This window comes from Pezoporus flaviventris, unplaced genomic scaffold (assembly GCF_033815535.1).
Source record: "Pezoporus flaviventris isolate CSIRO_AGI_PZ_B2104156 unplaced genomic scaffold, CSIRO_AGI_Pfla_v1 ptg000023l, whole genome shotgun sequence".
NCBI classification, from domain to species: domain Eukaryota; kingdom Metazoa; phylum Chordata; class Aves; order Psittaciformes; family Psittacidae; genus Pezoporus; species Pezoporus flaviventris.
In genome coordinates, this window is record NW_026892571.1 from 15,960,899 (window position 1) to 15,980,406 (window position 19,508).

Here is a 19,508-nt window from a genome sequence, read left to right on the forward strand (position 1 = left end):
CTTGTTAGGAGCAGCTGATCAGCGGCTCTCTCTGCTTTCCCCTTTCAATAAAACCCCTGGGTCGAACAGCAGAAGCACTATCGTTAAGGGGCACGTTTTTCCCTTTCCCTTGTGTTACCAGTGGGTAGCCTGGCATCAAGAGGACCCAAATGCCTCTGCACCATTTGTGTGAGCCCAGGCTTCACCTGTGCACAAGGGAGATGGGGATGTTCTTCCTTTGCCAGTTAGCAAGTGGTACCTCAAAGGTAAAACAAGAGCCACAGTAGACCTTGATTCTAGGTTTCTCTGTGCATCTTTCTCGATGGCCCCCAAGTTAGATGATGATGATGATGATGATGACGATGATGCAAAGATCTTCTGACCTAGCAAAAGATAACTCAAAGGTTAATACTCTCTGCTCCTGGAGAGTAATGGCTTCAATGTAAAGGAGTGGTTCTGAAGAGATGCATTAAAATCACAAAGACTCCTGCTCCTCTTACATGACTTCCTTGTTCAAAGGTGTATAATGCAATTTGACCAGCAAGACAAAGGGTAAAAAAGGGGCCTCAGGGAACAAAGCTGAGGGCTTTGGGTGTTTTCTGACTGATGCTTTAGATGAGGAAGAGTGGTACCTGGTGTTCCACTGTGCCCAGAGGGGTGGCACAGGACTGGGCAGTCCTCAGGAGGTCTGTTTGGGCTGCAGAACTGGCTCCTTGTACTGATGGTGGATGTCTGGTCAATGGTGGAATGAGGCTTTCAAGCAGTGAAAGACTCATTTCATTGCCTAGAGTATAAGTTTGCTTTCTTTCCAGCTGGATAAAGAACGTCAGAGTCAAAGCACGTTCAGATCCAGGTACACAGGTTTGCAAGAGGAAAGCAATGTGGGGAAAACTAGGTGTAAGGAATTGGGTAAGGAAGAGCAAAGTGTGTGAACCTGAGTTAGGAAGGGACTAACAGGGGTCATCTGAAGGGAGCACAGCACAATGCTGGTTTAACTACTAGCAGGAGAAGTCCATGGTGTGGGTCAAAGCCTTATTTCTAAATCTGTCCCTTCCAGTTCCAGCATTGAAGCCAGGCATAGCAGGAGCCCCAGATGGCGAGCACAAGGCAGGGCTGGGAATGGGGGCCAGGCTGTGTGCTCTGTACAGGAGAGAGATCTCATTTCAATGCTGAGCATCAGTTCAACACCTTCAGCTTGTAGAGCAAACGTGGTCTTAATCTGATTGTGTTAGCGGTGGCATGTGAGCACTGCCTGCCTCAGGGACCAGTGTGATTGCTCTAAAGGTATGACACAAAAGTCACTATAAAAGGTTGACGCGTATTTCTGGGGATAAGGTTTGACAAGCATCCTCCAGACAGATTTAATACAAATGTAGATGGCAATGATTCGCAGGATCTCTGGATTCCAATCATCAGAGGCAGTTCTGCTGGTCTCTATTTCTATATCTGTACCATGTACTGAAACATTAACTCCCAAATCCATCAGGACCCAACAGATGGAGTGGGTAGGAAGCTCATTTCCATGGATTTCAGCCCTGGCTGGGTCTGTGGGGTGAAAAAAGAAAGATATTGAATTACTTGTTGCCTTGCACATCTGCCCAGGTGTGTGAGGCTCCTGCTTTGTCACAGCTCCGCACCCCGTCTCCACATCAGCCACCTTCCTGCTGGTGGCCAAAGTGGCTTCCAATGGGGGATTTTGATTTTGGCTCCTGGTTTGCCAGAAACATGAACAGGGAAAAGGCAGAGATAAAAAACCAACCTCCAGTGTGAGGAGATGCTGAGCTGGAGCCAACACCAAGCTTCCCATCGGGATCAGCAGTGCTAAGTGCTACGTGATGGCAGGAACACAGGCACTGCTGCCTGTGCACTCCCTCACAGCTCCTCCAGGGCCACATCTCCCAGGAGCAGTGTCTGGTGCAGATTTAATTGGGTAAATTTGTGGTTATACTTTGGGAAAAGCACTTTATCTCACTGAGCACAGGATGATCTCAAGGGCCCCTTCCCATCCTTGGTGATTCAGTCGTTCTCTATGGTTTAAAGCCTTCTTAATTATTAAACTACCAGCTGATTTTTGAGCTGTTCCAAGGAAACAAGCAGCTGCTATTGTTCCTTAGCAGCAGATGCACTGTAACTCTTGATTATATTAATTTAACTGTTCATAATTTGGTTCTGTTCATTATTTGGTGTTGCTATTCTCAAATGCTTTTCGTACAGCTGCTGCAGATCCCTCCATGCAAACACATACTGGAAGTGTTTAATTCCACAAAGCCTTTTAACTCAATGGGAGTAGGACTCTTTGTACACTGGGTATTTGCCTTTTGGAAAGAGGTGAGGACTCAAAGCTGCCTAAGCAAAAGCTGATGAACTCTGTAGATTGATGAGTCGGCAAAGGAAATGGTGCTAACAAGAACAAGACTTACTTTTCCCTTGAGATATTTGGTTTCTCCTGTATTTCAGTGGTTAAAGAAGTGAGGTTTAACAGGATGCTCGGGCTCATGTGATCGTTGGGGTTTTCTTCCCTAACGCCCTCAGTACCTCCCTGCTTAGTCTGTTTGCATGATGGGGATGGGTTGAAAAGACCTTATTGTTCATCAAAGGCTTCCAGAATGCCTTTTTGTTATTGTTTCATTTAAACGTAGTGCCAGAGCCTGGGTTTCCTGGACCATCAAACAGTCTCCCTGCAGCTGACCTTTCAGTCAACTCGGACTGTGCTTTTGGATTCAATACTAATTCTGTGGCCAACTTTCAAAGGAGCCTCAACTTCTTTAATTAGAAGCCAGCAGCTTGTGTTCCCAGTCAGTCACAGGACTCCGACTGGCGATTCAGTGTAGTATGTCGATGGTTTTATGTGCATGCCATCAACTTGATGTAAAGGTAACTTTCCAGACAAAGCTTTAGCTGGTTTAGTTAATAAAGAGCACATCACAATACGGATTTACCCTCATATGCCTCAGGTTTGTGGTTTTCTGCCCATCAAGCGTGGGGTCTGACACTGTTGGCAGGAGGCTCTGCAGTGCTCAAAGGTTGTGGATGCCCTTGGAGAATGCGCTCTCTCCACATCGCGTTTACGGTCACTAACCCGGATGGCAGCATTCAGAACTGCTGGAGTGTGGCATTTCCCACAGTTCCTGCTCAACAAAGAGCTGGACACAGGGGGTGCCTGCAGGAATAACCCTATGGAGAGCTCAGGAGAAAGCCAGATATCTGGTGATACAAGTCCCAAGGAGGAGATCCTTAAGTCTGATTCCTAATCAGTGCAGGAGTGTATTTGGTGTAAGTGAGAACTCATCCTGCTCACACAGTCAGAAAGGTCTGTGGATAAAAAGCTAGAAGCAGTAAGACACTAAAAGCTATCTGAAATGCACAGGGTACCACACCGTGCTGACAGCCTTGCTGGGTAGACTGAGAAAGATATGCTTTACAAATAGTGGGATATTAGGCCTGGATATGTTAAAAGAGATTATTTGCTGACTTACGGCAATAGTTGCACTGCAGAAGTCTCCAACCTAAAACTGGAGGTGAAAAGGGGGTATAAGCAATTCTCTTTAGAGGGACCCGAAACTCTGGGAGCTGCTTCTGGCACTAGTAGCCATTCTTGGTAGGAAAAACTAATGTGTGTTGCTGTTACAGCCTTGTCATCTACATGGATTAACAAGTTTTCCTCCCTGGGTATGAGGGTGAAATGAATTCTGCACAGAGAACAGCTCCACACAGGTGCCAATTCCATCACATTATGTAAATAGCCTGTGACTAATAGAGAAGCCTATGAAATGGAATAAAAGACATCAGTCTGCATTTGCATGGAAACCAAGCAATATGCCAAAGGAGCCTTGTTTAAAATTGAGTGATAGCAGACAAGATAATTCTAAGGTTGCCATTGTGGAACATATTCAAGGGTCTTATTAGCATAGATTTGAAAGGACAATGTTGTTTTGTATGTATGCAGTCTGTGAGGTTCCACTAAGTACATCTGCAGTCCCTCTGACCCTTTGCTGTGAGCTTACTCAAAGCTTTGCTATAGATTTGCTCTCCTCTCTGAGTACTGCTCAAAACAATGAAGAAGAAAATGAGATATTTATATGGTGAAGCAAAGTTCATACATACCTAATGGCTTGGTTTGTCACTCATCTGCCGGGATGGGCCTGGGGAAAGTGGGGACTTGAGATAAAAAAGAGGTGAGTCTGTGAATGTGAAGAATGATTTTTCCCCTGAAAGCCAAATCCTATTGTATGTTCATTAAATAACATCCAGAACTCAAGTAAGAAGATATGTATATGGTGTTTCAGCAGGGGGTTGGCACCCTGCCTTTTGCCTTCTAGACAGCCACCATCCTCCCAAAGACAGGGGTGTAATAACCCACGGACACTTATTCTCTTTCCAAGTTGGTTAAGGTTGGCTCAAATGTTATTGGGATCAAAAGGACAGGAACATAATGGTATAAACTTGGTTTCTATGGGAACGTAGGCTAAAATCAAAAGGTGCTTCAGGAGGCACAGAGCAGAGCTTGCTAAATAAGAACCATGGTGTAAAATAACTCATTGGGATTGCCTTTTATGGCCACGTTTCTGTAAGTATGTAGTTACTTGCCATAACTTTGATTTCCTTCTAGAATCTGGGCAAGATTCAGACGCTTCCTGGATGCAAAATCCACCTCCCTGAAACTCAGTTCTGGTGTTTTTCAGGATTCTACCTGTTGTGGGGCAGTTTGGTGCAATGTTAGTTTAGAGTCATGCCAGAGGGAATTATTCTTGCCTTGCTGCAGCTGTGATGTGACTTTACAATATATGATGCAAGAAATAGAACCCGGGTATCATTTGCCACTTGCAGTGGATGAGGGTTGGGTAAAATAAAAGCATCTCATCTTCCAGGCTGGAATCTGTCCCAGTGATGTGGTACTGTTAAATCCCAGGAGTTCTGATCGCATGTGATAAAATATTGATAGCGCAGCCAAACGTGGTATGAACATTCTGGCTTAAGCAAGAAAAGTCACAAGTGTCTTTCTCCTACTTAGATACTGATGAATTCCAACACAGTAGTAGATGCTGCCTTGGAAATGGTTGTGCACCAAGCGGGCTGCAGTGCAGCACAGAGTGTTTGTAGATCTCTGAGCTGCTGAAGGGAAACATCCACTCTGACAAATGGCACAGATCTGCAAAATGTCCAAGGAAACAGGACTGCAAACACATCGACTGTGTTTGAGTGCAGATCATAAAGTACCAGAGTGAAAAGTCGCTCTGCCCTTGAGGCATAAATTCACTTGAAACCTCCCTGGTTAATGATTCTGTCCTTTTCCACCATAGAGTATATGAGCACCGTGAGCCCAGAGAAGGTTTTTACCTGCTTTTAAGTCCTTCCCTCTTCTGGAACAAGCAAATATCTAATTGTTCACCAACCTCTGTTTATCTTACGAGTGAACATGTGAAATGCTAAACCGGTTCCCAGAACTGTTTGTATGAGAACCGCCCTATCAGTGTTATAGACAGCAAACTCTAACAGCTGGGCAGCACAGCAATTTTATGCAGGGTAATATTTATTTGTCCATAGACAGGAGGAATCAAAGTATTTAACTCACACACAGCAACGGCACTGCTTTTGTCCACGTACATGATTACAGTCGATAATCAATTGAGTTCTATGTTCAATGGAATTGGTTTCACAAAGAATGTCACTTTCTGAGCAGCTGGCTCTAGTTACGTGTGCTTACAGTTAACCCAATCAGCCATAAAATACAGATACATGTAAGGATGTATTGATTCACAAGGATGTTTGTAAGTACATTGGTCTGGTCCATGTGACCAAACCACTCAGATGCAGTGTTTTAAAAACCCATCACTGCTAAGAGGTCGTTGGTACATTTGGATGAGATTCTGGAGCTCAGGTTCTCCATCCAGCTTTCCGTAGTTAATTCCATGTTTCTGCTCCCCCAGGGAAGCTCACAGTCCTCCAGCTGGTTGCATCAAGTAACAACAGTGTCATGAGCAAGGCTGTTATAATTTTGTCTGGTTGCTATACCAGTAAAATAGGGAAAAGAAAGTTACTGGCATTACCTAACACAGGGCAACAGTTGTCAGTTTAATATTAGGTTTGAGCACTCTTTGAGTATCTGATATTGCAGTTTCATACATCCCCATCACACACCATGTCGGAGTCCATAATACTTATGTATTAACTTCTTTTTGGATGTTCCTGTTCCTACCAAAGTCAATTCACTCCTATTGACTTGCCTGGAAATTAGACATCAGACTGAGTGCAAAGGCAGTGGATGTAATGAGAGAACATGCAGCGGGAAGGTGATGTCCTTGATACTCTCTTCAGTTAGCAACGATTTTTAAAGTGCAGCATTAAGGAAAGACATACTTGATAGCTGAAAGCTCGGAACAGAAATGGTGCATCAGCACTTGAGTCGGATGAGAGCGTAAGAAAGAAATGATAAGAAATCAAGGCACAAGTATAATGATTCGCATTGGATTACGAAGCAGTCTCACTGCTCAGAGAGCTTCCACCTGCTAACGAAGGACCCTCTTACGCCAAGATTCAGAGTGGAAAGACTGATTGCTTCACTCTGATCAGGGTGTCAGGGGCAGACGATTGGTGCTACAAAAAGCAATGGCAGCCTTTTTTACTTTGCTGTTTAATGCCACAGAAACACACTGCCCGAGCACTTGTAGGGAGAGGCACTAAAGGGAGATCATCCATCAGCAGCCCTGTCCCTCCCATAAGGCCACAAGAGTTTCTGCTGCCCCACTGACCATATAATTTAGTCTAGTGCTCATTTTGTGGCTGCATATAAACCACTTGGGGCCTGACACTAAACCTACTTCTCCTGTAAGGACTAAGCAAGATGGTGGAGGCTTAGGATAACTCCAAAAGCCTTCCTTACTCCGTGAACTGCTATAAACTGTTATACAGATCAACCAGAGCTGGGAACAGTGGAGGGGTGTAAAATTAAAAAGCCAGGAGACAGTGAAAAGGCTGATGCAGTTAGGAATGCTTCAGTATTCCTGGTTTCCTGGGGTGTTGGTGAAGGACGACGGCATCAGTGGCTGAAATAGAAATATTTTTAGCTGTGCTAAGGTAGCATGCCAATGACTTGGAAATTGTGGATTAAAAAAGTAAGATGTGTATACTCTTTATAATTCATTATTATTAATCTTTAGCATTCTTGGAGGTGGTTTATTAGCATTAATACCATCATAAGAGTGTGCCTACAGGAGCATAATCCTCTTTTTGCTGAACTAAACAGCAACAATGTCCTCTAAACTCAGCGGTGACATGATCTAGACCTACAGAAAGTGTTCATCCGCACCAAAGTGCAAGACTTTGGAACCTATTGGATTATTTTAGATCTCCAGAGGGGGATTATTTAATTTCAGAGATCCCTTTGATGCGTCAGTTTGGAGATTTGAAAGGGCAATATTTTCATATACCTCTTCTGACGCTGAGCATCTGCAGTGGTGAGCTAATCCGACCAAATCCTTCTGAAAGTTCTTGTTGAGGAACCCATAGAAGATGGGATTGACACACGTTGAGATCATGGCCACGAGGTGGCATATTGTAAATGCTAGATTATGATTACAGCTCATTAGTGCCTCGTAGTTCCAGTCAAAAACAACATTGAACACATTGAGAGGCAACCAGCAAGCTGCAAAAGTCACAACAATTGATATCAACATCACGTTAATCCTTTTGTTTTCACTCAGTCTGTTCTCATTCTCTCTCATCCTGTCTATTTTCCCGTGTCTCCTTCGAAGACATACAAATATCCTGAGATAGCAGATAAATATAAACCCCAGTGGGAAGCAGTACTGGAAAACCAGCAGACTAGTGGTAAAAATGAGTCTTTCTGTAACTGATGGCCATGCTTCAATACAAGCAACTTTGTTCTTGTAGAAATCACTATGGAAAGACAAGTGTTTGAAGGGTTCATCAGTTAATTGGTGAAATACTAAAAAAGGAATGGATATTACAAGGGAAAACCCCCAGATGAAAAGAATTCCCCAGTAAGCATGTGAAATATTAGGCTTCCAGCCACGGGGGTTCACAATTAACTGATATCTCTCAATAGCAATCAGTACAAGTGAGAAAATGGAGACTGTGACAGATACACTTTGTATGAAGGAACTTATTTTACACATAGCTTCCCCAAATATCCAGTAGTCCATTAAGGTATATGCAACTGTGACAGGAATACACATGATACAGATCAAGACATCTGATAAAGAGAGGTTGGCAATCAAAATATTGGTGACGTTTTGAGCTTCTTTCCTTCTTTTTATTATAACAATCAGGCAAAGATTTCCAAAAAGCCCCACGATTGTAACTAATGTGTAGGCTGTAATAAGCAAGGATTCTGCAAGGAAGGAGGGCTGGCATGTATCAAAATTCAAGAACTGAGAATAGCTGATGTTGGAGATGGTCTGATTAGCCAGAATCTTGCTGGGGTCCTGAATGGCTTTATCCATCATGAAGCATTTCCCGTCCTGTGAACAAAACCTAGTATTATTTAGAAGGTACTTTGTATGAAGCTTTCCAAGGCAATGATTAACGTGTCTCTTGTTGCAGTCGATGCCCTTTTCTTGTTAGTTAGTTTAGTTTAGTTAGTTTTCAGCAAATCTAATTACAGCACTGGAGAAGCCAGTGGTTGGGTATTAGTGGTTTTGTGCATATAGATGAGTGCAGGTTGATGCAGGTTCTGCACTGACAGTGTTACTGATTGTGACATATAGAAACAGCAATGATAGCTCTGATTAAACTTGTGTGAACATTTTGATACAAATCCTCTTTTACAACTGTCGACAAACTTTGCTTTTCAAAAGACAATATTTGAAGATCTGTGTCAGCCAAAGACTTAGCAAGGTTTAAGGAATTCCAATGAGGATAATCTGTTGCTTTTCCATTATCAAGAAAGAAGAATTGGGTTCTGCCATCATGTTGCTAGCTTAGGCATCACACTTATATTGTCTCTAGAACTAGAAAGTGACGTGAGCTAAAATCCCAACTCCCTCTGGCTTAACCAAAATGACGTCTGATTTAGCTTATGGGATATTTAACACCCCAATGAATTACATATTTAAAGGAGTCTCCTGTTCTGCTTGTGTATTACAGGTAGTATGTCCTCTTTCCTCAATGTAATCTGAGAAACATGTAAAGCAAACAGGTATCACATCAGCTACACACACAATTATTGGCATATCAGTAGCTGCCAAAGGCTGTCTCATTTCCCTGCACACCATTCACTGTTGTACAAGTTTGACATATGAGACCCCCAAAATTTCCTGCAAGGTGTACTCAGGAGACACACGGTTGATTCCTCTTTCAGTTCACACTTGAACATGTGTCAAGCAACAATTCTGATATTAGTACAATTCTGTTGTTACGAAACTACTATTAATGGGAAGAATTAGGTTCAGCAGAGTATCTCAGTGGGTTTCAATTTCTCACTGAGGAAAGAAGTTAATCTTAAATGAAAGGCTCACCAGCTTTCTGGCCAGAAAGAGGTTGTTTCCAACCTGGGAAAGGAAAAAAGAAGGGTGTAAAGCATTACTTTTGAAATTGAAACAAGGGATAAGTATGTTCTATACATCCGCCTTTCAAAACTCAACTGTAACTCACCTTAATTCCTTTTTGAAGTAGGAATTACTGGGAAACTAGCTGGCAGGAGCTCATTCTTCACCCCTAGTAATAAATACCATAGTGTTGAGAGCCTGTGGAGAAAGGAGGAGGAAGAAGCAATAGGAATGCAATAGGAATGCACAAAAAGAAGGGGTAGGTGGATGTTTTATTATTACTAGAAATAATCTGCTTAGGTGTAGAAGATTTATCAACCTTTTAATAGAGATTATTAATTATTTCTAATTATTTTATCTAATTAATTTAATATATTATTAAATTAATCTATTGATTTTAATAGATTAATAGATCAGGGGACTGAAGCACCTCCCGTATGAAGATAGGCTGAGAAAGATGGGGCTGTTCAGCCTGGAGAAGAGAAGGCTGCGTGGAGACCTCAGAGCAGCTTCCAGTATCTGAAGAGGGCCTATAGGGATGCTGGAGAGGGACTCTTCATTAGGGACTGTAGTGACAGGACAAGGGGTAACGGGTTCAAACTTAAACAGGGGAAGTTTAGATTGGATCTAAGGAGGAAATTCTTTCCTGTTAGGGTGGTGAGGCACTGGAATGGGTTGCCCAGGGAGGTTGTGAATGCTCCATCCCTGGCGGTGTTCAAGGCCAGGTTGGACGAAGCCTTGGGTGAGATGGTTTAGTGTGAGGTGTCCCTGCCCATGGCAGGGGGGTTGGAACTGGATGATCTCAAGGTCCTTTCCAACCCAAACTATTCTGTGATTCTATGATTCTGTGATTAATTGATAGTAATTAAATTCCTTATTTAATCACTAAGGAATAAAAGATGTTTGGTTGCTTGCATGAGGTTAAACACCAAATCCAGGGTTAAACTGGCAACTATGATTCTCTAACCATTTACCCCCAGGCATTGAAAGAATATTCCAGCTAGAGTTATATCCTGGACTGCTTTATCCTGATACTTTTGCAAAAGAAGTATCCAAACCAACACAACCAACTTTGGAGCATCTATTACCACTCTCATTCTGATTGAAATATACTTTTCAAGTAGAGTAGTCATGTTGAGGTGAGAAGTGGCTGTAGATTTACATGTGGTTTGCATGTGGACCTGATGTTCCCTGATGTGACTTTGTGGTCAGGGGCAAACATTAAGCCTAAGTCTCCCTAAATAACCCACTCATCATGGCCACAGCTATATTGAGGGTATGGCACAAAACTTGTACAGACATGCTGCAAAAGCTGTTGAAGTCCAGTGCCTTAGGGAAACTTTGTAGTCCCTTGCAGGTGCCCCTGCTCCAATAGGACAAGCACAAGAGCTATGTACCCTACAGCATGTCCACCAGCTTGCAAAAACTCTCCTCCTAATGAATCCATAAGAAATGAAAGGGACTCTGAAGCCAGCACAGTCACAGCCTGGAGAAACCAATGCTGTGGCTGGGCAACAGCATCTTCAGGTGATACTTATCCTATAATCCACTTTTCCCTGGAGCAGCACTAATTGCCTGGCTGGACTTATCAGCAGACAGAAGGATGCATGTGCTGGAAGGATAAGAGGCCAACTAGTGGTAAATGTCACCCTGATGAGCTTTACAGCCACTTCAGATGTGTGAGGGTCTAAAATCTGGCTGCTTTATCCCAAGGGAGATCTTTCTTTTTGGTATTCCCCTGACTCGCACAGATCTGAGCCCTGCCCTTTGACGAAAGATCAGGTGTCAGCAGGGGACCTGGCTTGGAAGCAAGACACCTTCAAAGACAAGCTCTGCTCTTCCCTGCTTTCTATGAGAGCAGGAGAAGCTGTGGGGACTCAAAGGACACGAGGCTGAGCCAGGTTTGTAATATTTTATGCACTATTTGCTATGCCTGCTTATTTATCTCTGGTTGCATAAGACGGTTTGATGGGAAGTGCTGAGTGTCCTCTCCCAGTAACTCAGTGTGGGTGTGGGGCTTCTTTGGCACTTTCCATCATTAGGGAAATGGTAGGTAGAGGTGCCTTCTGATCAGTTCAACCAGTGGATCAGCTTTAGGCACACTCATCATCTACACTGTCTCAGCAAAAAGCTCAATTTCAGGTCACTGTTTGGTTTGTGCTGTGAGCTAAAAGTGTAGCTTTAGTACATGTCATCCTGCAAGGCAATTTAAACATTTCTTTGGTAATAAAACTATAACACTTGTCCTGTTTAAAAATCTGGAGTATTCACAGCATTAGGTAAATAAGTTACACAAGTACTTACTGCAGCATGATGAACTATATTGTCATACATACTGGCATTGGTTTAAGCTATTAAATATTAGTGGAATCAGTATCCTTGAACCACAACTACAGCTGATATCAGAGCCGGATTGTTTAATAAGAGAACCAATTACTTCCATCCATAATCCATGCATTTGGATAAAGATTCCTTACTATACTAAGAGTATATGATGAGGAAATGATAAAATTAACCTACTTGTTTCATTCCTCTGGATGCAGAAACATTACTGAAACATGCATAAGCAAAAGGAAGTTAAAAACAGTGTCTAAAATTCAAATGAGTTTTTAAAGTCTTTCTTTGCTAAATATTTCCTTACCTATGTGAAAGATGCATAGTCCCATCCCTTCAGAGTGGCCAGTGAATATTTCAGTTGCAAACATCATCTGTTTATTCAGTTCCAAAGTGGTGCACAGATAAAATGTGGAGGAGATTTTCTATTCAGTTTTAAATACAGGATGTACAGACTACAACAATCCTTCAAAAGCTGTATTTCAGTAACTTTTGCCACAGTTGCATGGATTTTCTGACTTCTTACCTGATGCAAAATTCAAGTCAAATCCACACTGCCTTTAACAATTGATCTTTTCCCGTTTTGAGTTGATTACCAAGCCAGCACACATATCTCCTTTGTGCTTGAAAGAATCTGAAGCAAAGCCATCTGCTGCTAAAGCAATACTTAAACTCTCCTTTCTTCTCTTCCTGAAACAATCCACACTTCCACTATTTCCAGCTGCGACTGAATCCACCGGTCTGTTGGGAGGCTGCTGAGGAATAAACCAGGCTCTGGAATCCAGGAAGAGGCGAACAGCAATGAGCAGGGAGGAGAAAGGACCAGGAGTCACGGGGATGGATTTTCCTCCACCGTGTGGCTTCCCTCCACCCTGTCAAACACCTTATCTTGCAATTTCATTTTCAATTATCTTATCTGCTCCGCAGTGCAAATGTTTTCCCTGTGCTGGATTTCATACGTAAACATCTGCAGATGGCTTATTGCTTTCTTAACTGAGGGAGATAGGAAAACACAGTAAGCTGCCTGGAAAGGCATAATAAATGTATTATTTGCTCTATTGCAATTAAGATAATCGTATTTTCATTATAAATTGCTATTTTAGCTTATACTCCAGAGATATAAAAATCTTCCTGAAAAGCGAAGCATTGAATATTACCCCAGCACATACTGAAAAGGGGCTTTATTATTATCAGTTTTTGCAGTAAAAGCCCAGTACAGCTTTTATAGTCCCTTGTTTATAAAAAGCAGCATTTAACATTTCCTTATTAAATATTTAGAGTGAATGTTTATGGGACAGGAAAGGATCTGTTTTATTCTTAGGATGTGCTATTTGGTACATTGCTGTTTAAACTTCTGAATTCCTACCTGGGTCCTCTTAACCCCCAGTATCTCAGTCTCATATGAACCACCCTGTGGCTCTCCAGTACTAGGAAAGGTAGAAAATAGTCCAGAGTTACAATGTGTTTGTGTAGGACAGACTCAGGAAAACTAGATGAGAATTCCCTATTAAATTAGAGAAGTAGGAACCTGCAGACAAAGCATTTGAGAGTACTTGAGTCTGCCTCACTGGGTCTTGGCTGTTTTTTGCGGGGATGATTTTGAAAAGCAGTAGGATTTGGGGGATGAATGAGACTGATGCTGTATCTAAAGTGCAGGTAAGAGCTTATTACCCCAAAATATTGTTGGTTGTCATGCTATTGTATTTGTAGAATATAGAGGTGGAGGGAGCCTCTGAGATCAGATGAACCTCCCGCTTCTAGGATGTTTGTATCTATTCATGCTGTGTTTGTCTAAAGTGTTTTTAAACATCTGTGGTAATCCGAAATTAGGTATTCAAGTGACTGATTTAAATGTTAGGACGACATACCCCCTAAAGTTTCCTTTGCTTTAGGCCATTGCTTTATATTCAGAAAATCTAACCAAAATGCTACAATCCAGCAATGTGAATGGACTTTCCTAATACATTTCTAGCACTTGCTGGTTTTGATTATGTCAAAAATACTGGAACAACAAAGCTTTTCCAATGTGCTTCAGAATTTCTGCTTCTGGTTGCAGTGTAACCCAGGAAGTTAATCAGGACCTAAACGTGCAACATCTTAGGTACACATCAGAACCAGCCATAAAAATGTGTTATCTGTTTATAAAGGAAATAAATTGGGAAAATTAGAAGATGTTCTGATTCTGTTTATAAATGTCAAACAAAGGGCAGGCTGTTTATTTATAGACTTCTGTTTCTAATATAACACTGCATGCAGTCCTCCTTCTGTGGGAAGACTGAAGTGTTTAACATGTGAACCCCTTGGTTTTACAGGCATGTCAATCTGCTGTGGTCTGTGGCTTTAATTCTGTTGTAACCTGGTGTGAATTAGGCCACATCTGACATCAGAGGCTTGTGGGTGTAGCTGCTCTTGGTCTGTTTATGCCTGATGTCAAAGGTATGTATGCAAAGTGGAATCTATAGCCAGGTAGGAAGGGATCAGGGTATATTGTTTTCAGGTAAATGCTGTAGTGCCTGTTTGTAAAACAGGCTGATGGCCAGCAGAATTGTGTTTGCTTTATATAAATGATGAGGTTATTTCTAAATTGCTCAATATTAAATGATGAAAAAATAGCCTTTATCAGTAGACTCTGATAACCGACTGGGAGGCGGGACTGCAGCTGCAATGGGAAGCAAACTTTATACGTAACCTGATAACAAAAAGTTAAAATATGTTGCAGATAAGGCTGCAATTGGCTTGGCAATGTCCAGTGTAAATTTAGAAACTCTGCCTTTGTGGGATTTCAGTAGTTCAGAGATGGCTCTATCACAGGAAATGGTAGCAGTTGTGGTATGATTTTTTAAGAGTTTTATTAGGGATTTCTATTGCAGTTTGCAAAGCAAACAAGTGAATAGGAAACCTCAAAACAGTGTGCTGATTGTCACTATACTGAATGCCAATCATGAAATTGATTATCACCTTAGCACAATCATTGCAATAAAAGCCTGATCCTAAAAGCTTGCCAGGCATGATATTCATATAGAAATCAACTGGAACATCTTTTACAAGCATCTGGTTGTACAGCAGCTCGAGGCATGACCTCTGCTTGTGTAAATGTTCCCAAGCCAGTTTTAAACCAGGTAGCAATTAACCGTTACAAGCACAGAGCTCGGGGCACTATCATCTAAACCAGCCAGCTGATAGTAAACAGGGTCCACATCTCATCTTGGTTGCAGTGGAGGTGTGCTATTACTCTGGCTTCCAGGCTCTGGCATACAGACTGTGGGCAGTGTGGAAAGTCAGGGTAAGTGATGATGTATTTTAAGTTTGTAACTTTTGTTGTGTTGGCAGCAGCCTGTTGGTGAAAAAATTCTCTAACATGCAAGTCCTTTTGCTTTGGCATTTACATGATTCCTTGCTGAGCAGGAATCGTTGCTGATGGCTGGCTACTCTTGGCACAGCTCCCTTCTTCAGAAAGCAAGGTTTAGTAGAGATGTATACATATGATTTCTCAGCTTCCTAGGTGTAAGAGTTCTTTAACAGCAGTTTGGCTAAGAGCTGGCTCAGTGACCCTTAACATCTGTGAAGGATCTGGAATCGTTCTTCCTCATAACTACTATTCTTTATAGCACTTCAAAGAGGCACAGAGAAAGAAGCAAGAATAATTGGGGATCTCTTACGTTAGTGTCAGATGTGCTAGATGGTGTCAATAAAGTAAGATAATATGTTATGATGGAGGAAAACCACATCCCTTTCTCACATTCCTGTTTGATGGAGAGATCAACTCCCTATTAAGTGTCTTCAGCAAATGGGTTATAATTTGACCAAACTAGCAATATCTGAATTCCAGCTATGTACACACAGTAAATTTTTCTCCAAAGATCACATGGATGAAGAAGGATTGATATCTGTGTGTAAGTGGGTGCACTGCTCCATAATTTGGAAGTTTTTTTCCTAATTGGAAAAGATAACAAAAATCACTTGGTTTCACTACCTGGAGCTTAATTTTCACTCCATGGTATTGCATAGCTCTAAAGAACAGCTTTGCAATATCCTTAAGGCTTTATTCTGGTCCATATATCTCAATTTAGGTCATTCCTACAATGAGAAGTCAACTGTTTGAAAATGTGCTTTAACTTTAAATGAGTTACTTATAACAGCATATTCATTTAAAACATTATATTATGCTATGAGATTTCAGCTGGCACACAGTTGAGATGAAGATTGATACGCTCTGGCTGGAAGGTTAGCATCTTTATTTCTGGAGTCAGCCAAGTTACTTTTCTTACTGAAAACTAGATAAGATGTGAGTAATTGTAATAGGAGTGTGACAGCATTAATTCATATTGTACAATAGTTTCCACTGTCCAAACCCTGATTCAATCCTTTGTAGCTCTCTAGAACTTCTCCAGCTGATGTTTCCCAGGAGTGATCTCTGCCAAAGAATGAATTATTTCAATAGCTCATAGATTTTGGAGAAATATGATAATTTGTATTTCTTATTTTTTGTTCTACAGTCTTTTTCCAACAACACAGTGAGCACCAAACCCTGCTGTTCTCATGACACAGCATCTTTCACTGTCCTAATGGTTAATGAAGGAATATTTAACTAATCAAAAGGGTTTTCCTGTTAATCTCAGTCTGTTTCAATTTCCCTGCGTGTTTCAAACTGTAATGTCAGTTTTGATTTTCTGAATGAAAAATATGAATTCTAGATTGCTGTTTTGTGTCTAGAAAGCCTGGCTTTTATGCACCTAGTTCTAAAACTTCTTGAATAGCAGGGATATCTTACAGCTAGTTTCAGGTACTTCATAGCATAACTCTTCTTGCTGCTTGCAAACAAAGCTAAATATCAGTCATGCAGCAGCACCACAAAAAAAAACCAACAAACAGCCCACCCTACAGAGGCTCTGTGGAACAAAAAATAGATGGGACCTAGGAATAAGCAAGGGAAAAAAAAGCAACTAGATTTTAAGTGGAAAATACATAAAGCAAGATTTGCAGATGAAAAAATACCAGAGCATGGCTGAGATCATTGCTGGCTCCAGGTCTTCCTTTGGCAAAACTTATGATCCTGGTCTGCCTTGGACTAAGATACAGTGAAAGATATACCCTCTCACATCTGTCCCAGCATTGTGTGCTTCTTTGATCCTTTACAAGAAGCTTGACTTTTGAGACGCAGTTTTGCTGTCTTACTTTCATCCTATCACTGCAAATTATGACCTGATCTTATATGAACTTTTAGGAAAGAGAAGAAAGGAAATCATCAATTATGACAGAAAAGTGAAGAGATGAAAGAGGAAAAGAGAAATTGAGCTTCAGAGAGGAGAGGAGAGAGGCAGGATTTAAGGGAAAACCGTACCGTAAATCCAAAGAAAGGGATGTGAATTCAGTTCTCTGATGTCTTTCTTCTTCACCCTTCACAAAGGTGTGCTCCTCTCTTTCAGCACACTCCCCCTACAAAGGGCTCAGGGAAGGCTTTGTTCAGTAAGATGATCTTTTGAAACTACTTACTGATAAATAGCTCCTGTGAGTTGTTCTGTAGTTACTCTTTTTCCTGCAGAATATCTTACATTGTATTAAGCAAATAAAAGAAAGGGGTAATGGTTTATTCCTCATCTGAATTTGCACTAGGTAGAAATCTTTATCCTGAAGAGTGTCATATTCAAACTTTAGGTAGCAAAAGACTATCCAGTTTCCTCTCAGTGCATGTTCAATCTGTTTCAATTAAAAGCCTCTCCCAACCAGTGCTAGTTCATGATAGCCTCAAAAGTGAGATCACGGGTTGGTGTTTATGTAGATACAAGTGCAATCAGCAGAACAGAGAGAAAGATAAACCTATTGCCAAAAAAGCAAGAGCTCTCTCAAGGATTGTTTTATCTCTTTTAAGTTCTTCAGACTTTTAGCTAAAGCCAGGGGCCAGGATGGGGAAGTCGGTGGTGCTGCTGCATGTTTTATTAAATATGTCTTCCTATGAATTGCAAAATCACTCTCTGCCTGAGGGGATGATTTAGGTAGGAGGGAGGCTTCTACAAGTCTAGTAATACCTGTTTGAAATGATGAGATTAAAAATCCTTGCCTGAAATTGTGTGGATCTCGGAGTGATCTGGATAATTATGGTTGAATCTGCTCTATTTCCAGCCATTTCCACCTGTGTATATTTAGAAAAATCAAGATGAAATCTACATCAATGATAATGTTATTACAGACTGTTGAAAGGTAAAACCAGACCTAAATCTAGAGCATTGCACTATACTAACAAAACATACAAGAAGTCCAGTTGATAAACTTTAATTGTTTTGAAAGAGTGAGTCAATACTTGATTATGGAAGCCAGCCACACTGATATAGAGGAGATTAGAGAGGTTGAAGCAAATTAAAAGCATATGACTTTGTGTTTATACAAGGGTTTAGGTAATTAAAATATTACTTCCTTAATAATTGATTTTGTATCAGCTTTTACTAAACAGTATATGATATCACAGGAAAGGGACAGTATATGATATCCCCTGGAAAGGGACTGTTCAGCTGCCTGTTTTATGATCTCTTGAGCAGTAATGCCCTCCTGTGGACTCTAGGTAGTATGATTTCTGCTGGAATAATTGGAATATTTTATGCATAAAAATGATGTGGGTTTCCTTCCAATACTCCAACGCCAACTAAGGTATCCCTAGAAGCCATTTAACACCATGTATTATTTGGCCAGAGCCTCTTATTTGAGAAACACATTTTCTTTAGGTGATGACACAGGTGGAGCTTTTACCTGTGTTAGAAACTTAAACTGCTTGTACAATGAGTTTTTATTCTGTAGGTTGCTATCACAATGGAAACAATATAATGCTGTGACTGCCCTGTCAGGAGGGAAAGGCATGTATTTCCTTTTCAATGGTGTGTGCCTGAGATATTTTAAATACATATTATGAATTTACTCGTATGTAGTTAAAAGTAGATTGAATATGTGGTGGAGAAACTGCTGTAGCTGTTGGAGTGTTGTCTGTTTTAGCAGACTTGTCACATCCCACATGCCCAGTGTGAGACTCATTCTTTGGTTCTGCACTCACGCTGCAGTACCCGTTGTAGCCCACTCTTGCAGTGGCTCACGCAGCTGTAGAGGGAAAAGGCACATTTCAGGAGCACGTAAAGGCACATAGTTCATAGGAACGTGTACAACAACGACCTGGCATGCTGACTGGGTGAATGAATCCAACAGAAACTGGAGAGGATTGGTTGGAGGCTCTGTGGTGGCTCAGGTGAGCTGCTATGAAGGTCTGTGGGATATATGCAGGAGAAACTCCTGTTTAGCTGTCTGGGAAGCCCTGCATTGCTGAAGCCTGGTGGTATGTGCCAGGGCACATGTACATGTGCAGTGAGCTTGGCCCTTTCAGTGTGGGGATTGAACTCGATTTTCAGTGAGTACATGAACTACATGAGGTCACTTACACGGTAGCTGGGAAGGGGTAGTGGACAGGAGGACACCAGGTCAAGCAGACCTTGGCTGTTCTGTAGAATCAGAGGAGACATTTCTATCTGCAAGACATGGGTATATGTATTTTAGAGGTGTTTTCCTTTCATTAAATCAACCAGTCAGAGCTCAAACAGAAAAGGGAGTGGTTGGGCTATGTTTTATACTTCTGTTGTGCCAGTGTTTCGCTCACATCTTTAAGACCCTCATCTTCTGCTGAAAGTAGTGACTTTCTTTGATCTCTTCCCT

General features: G+C 41.5%; 1 protein-coding gene and 1 long non-coding RNA gene across 5 annotated transcripts; one reads left to right on the forward strand and one right to left on the reverse strand.

Annotated features, from left to right (window-relative positions):
• Positions 1-5,487: 5,487 nt before the first annotated feature.
• On the reverse strand, positions 5,488-19,395 carry LOC133271139 (neuropeptide Y receptor type 6-like). 4 transcript variants are annotated; one of them, XM_061457011.1, is made up of 7 exons: positions 19,238-19,395; positions 13,186-13,246; positions 12,127-12,593; positions 9,592-9,683; positions 9,456-9,488; positions 6,775-8,459; positions 5,488-6,712 (listed from the first exon to the last, which is right to left on the reverse strand). In XM_061457011.1, the coding sequence occupies exon 6, from the start codon at positions 8,442-8,444 to the stop codon at positions 7,320-7,322; it is 1,125 nt and encodes a 374-aa protein (XP_061312995.1). In that variant the 5' UTR covers positions 8,445-8,459; positions 9,456-9,488; positions 9,592-9,683; positions 12,127-12,593; positions 13,186-13,246; positions 19,238-19,395; the 3' UTR covers positions 5,488-6,712; positions 6,775-7,319. The 4 variants fall into 4 exon arrangements, 3 of the variants coding, with proteins under 3 accessions (XP_061312995.1, XP_061312993.1, XP_061312994.1); XM_061457009.1 differs by lacking the exons at positions 13,186-13,246; positions 19,238-19,395 and having other exon boundaries at positions 9,443-9,488; positions 12,127-12,541; XM_061457010.1 differs by lacking the exons at positions 12,127-12,593; positions 13,186-13,246; positions 19,238-19,395 and adding an exon at positions 12,006-12,036.
• Positions 10,347-13,109, forward strand: LOC133271143 (uncharacterized). The gene is made up of 2 exons (XR_009744012.1): positions 10,347-11,386; positions 12,541-13,109. It is a non-coding gene; the product is annotated as an uncharacterized LOC133271143 (long non-coding RNA).
• Positions 19,396-19,508: the final 113 nt, after the last annotated feature.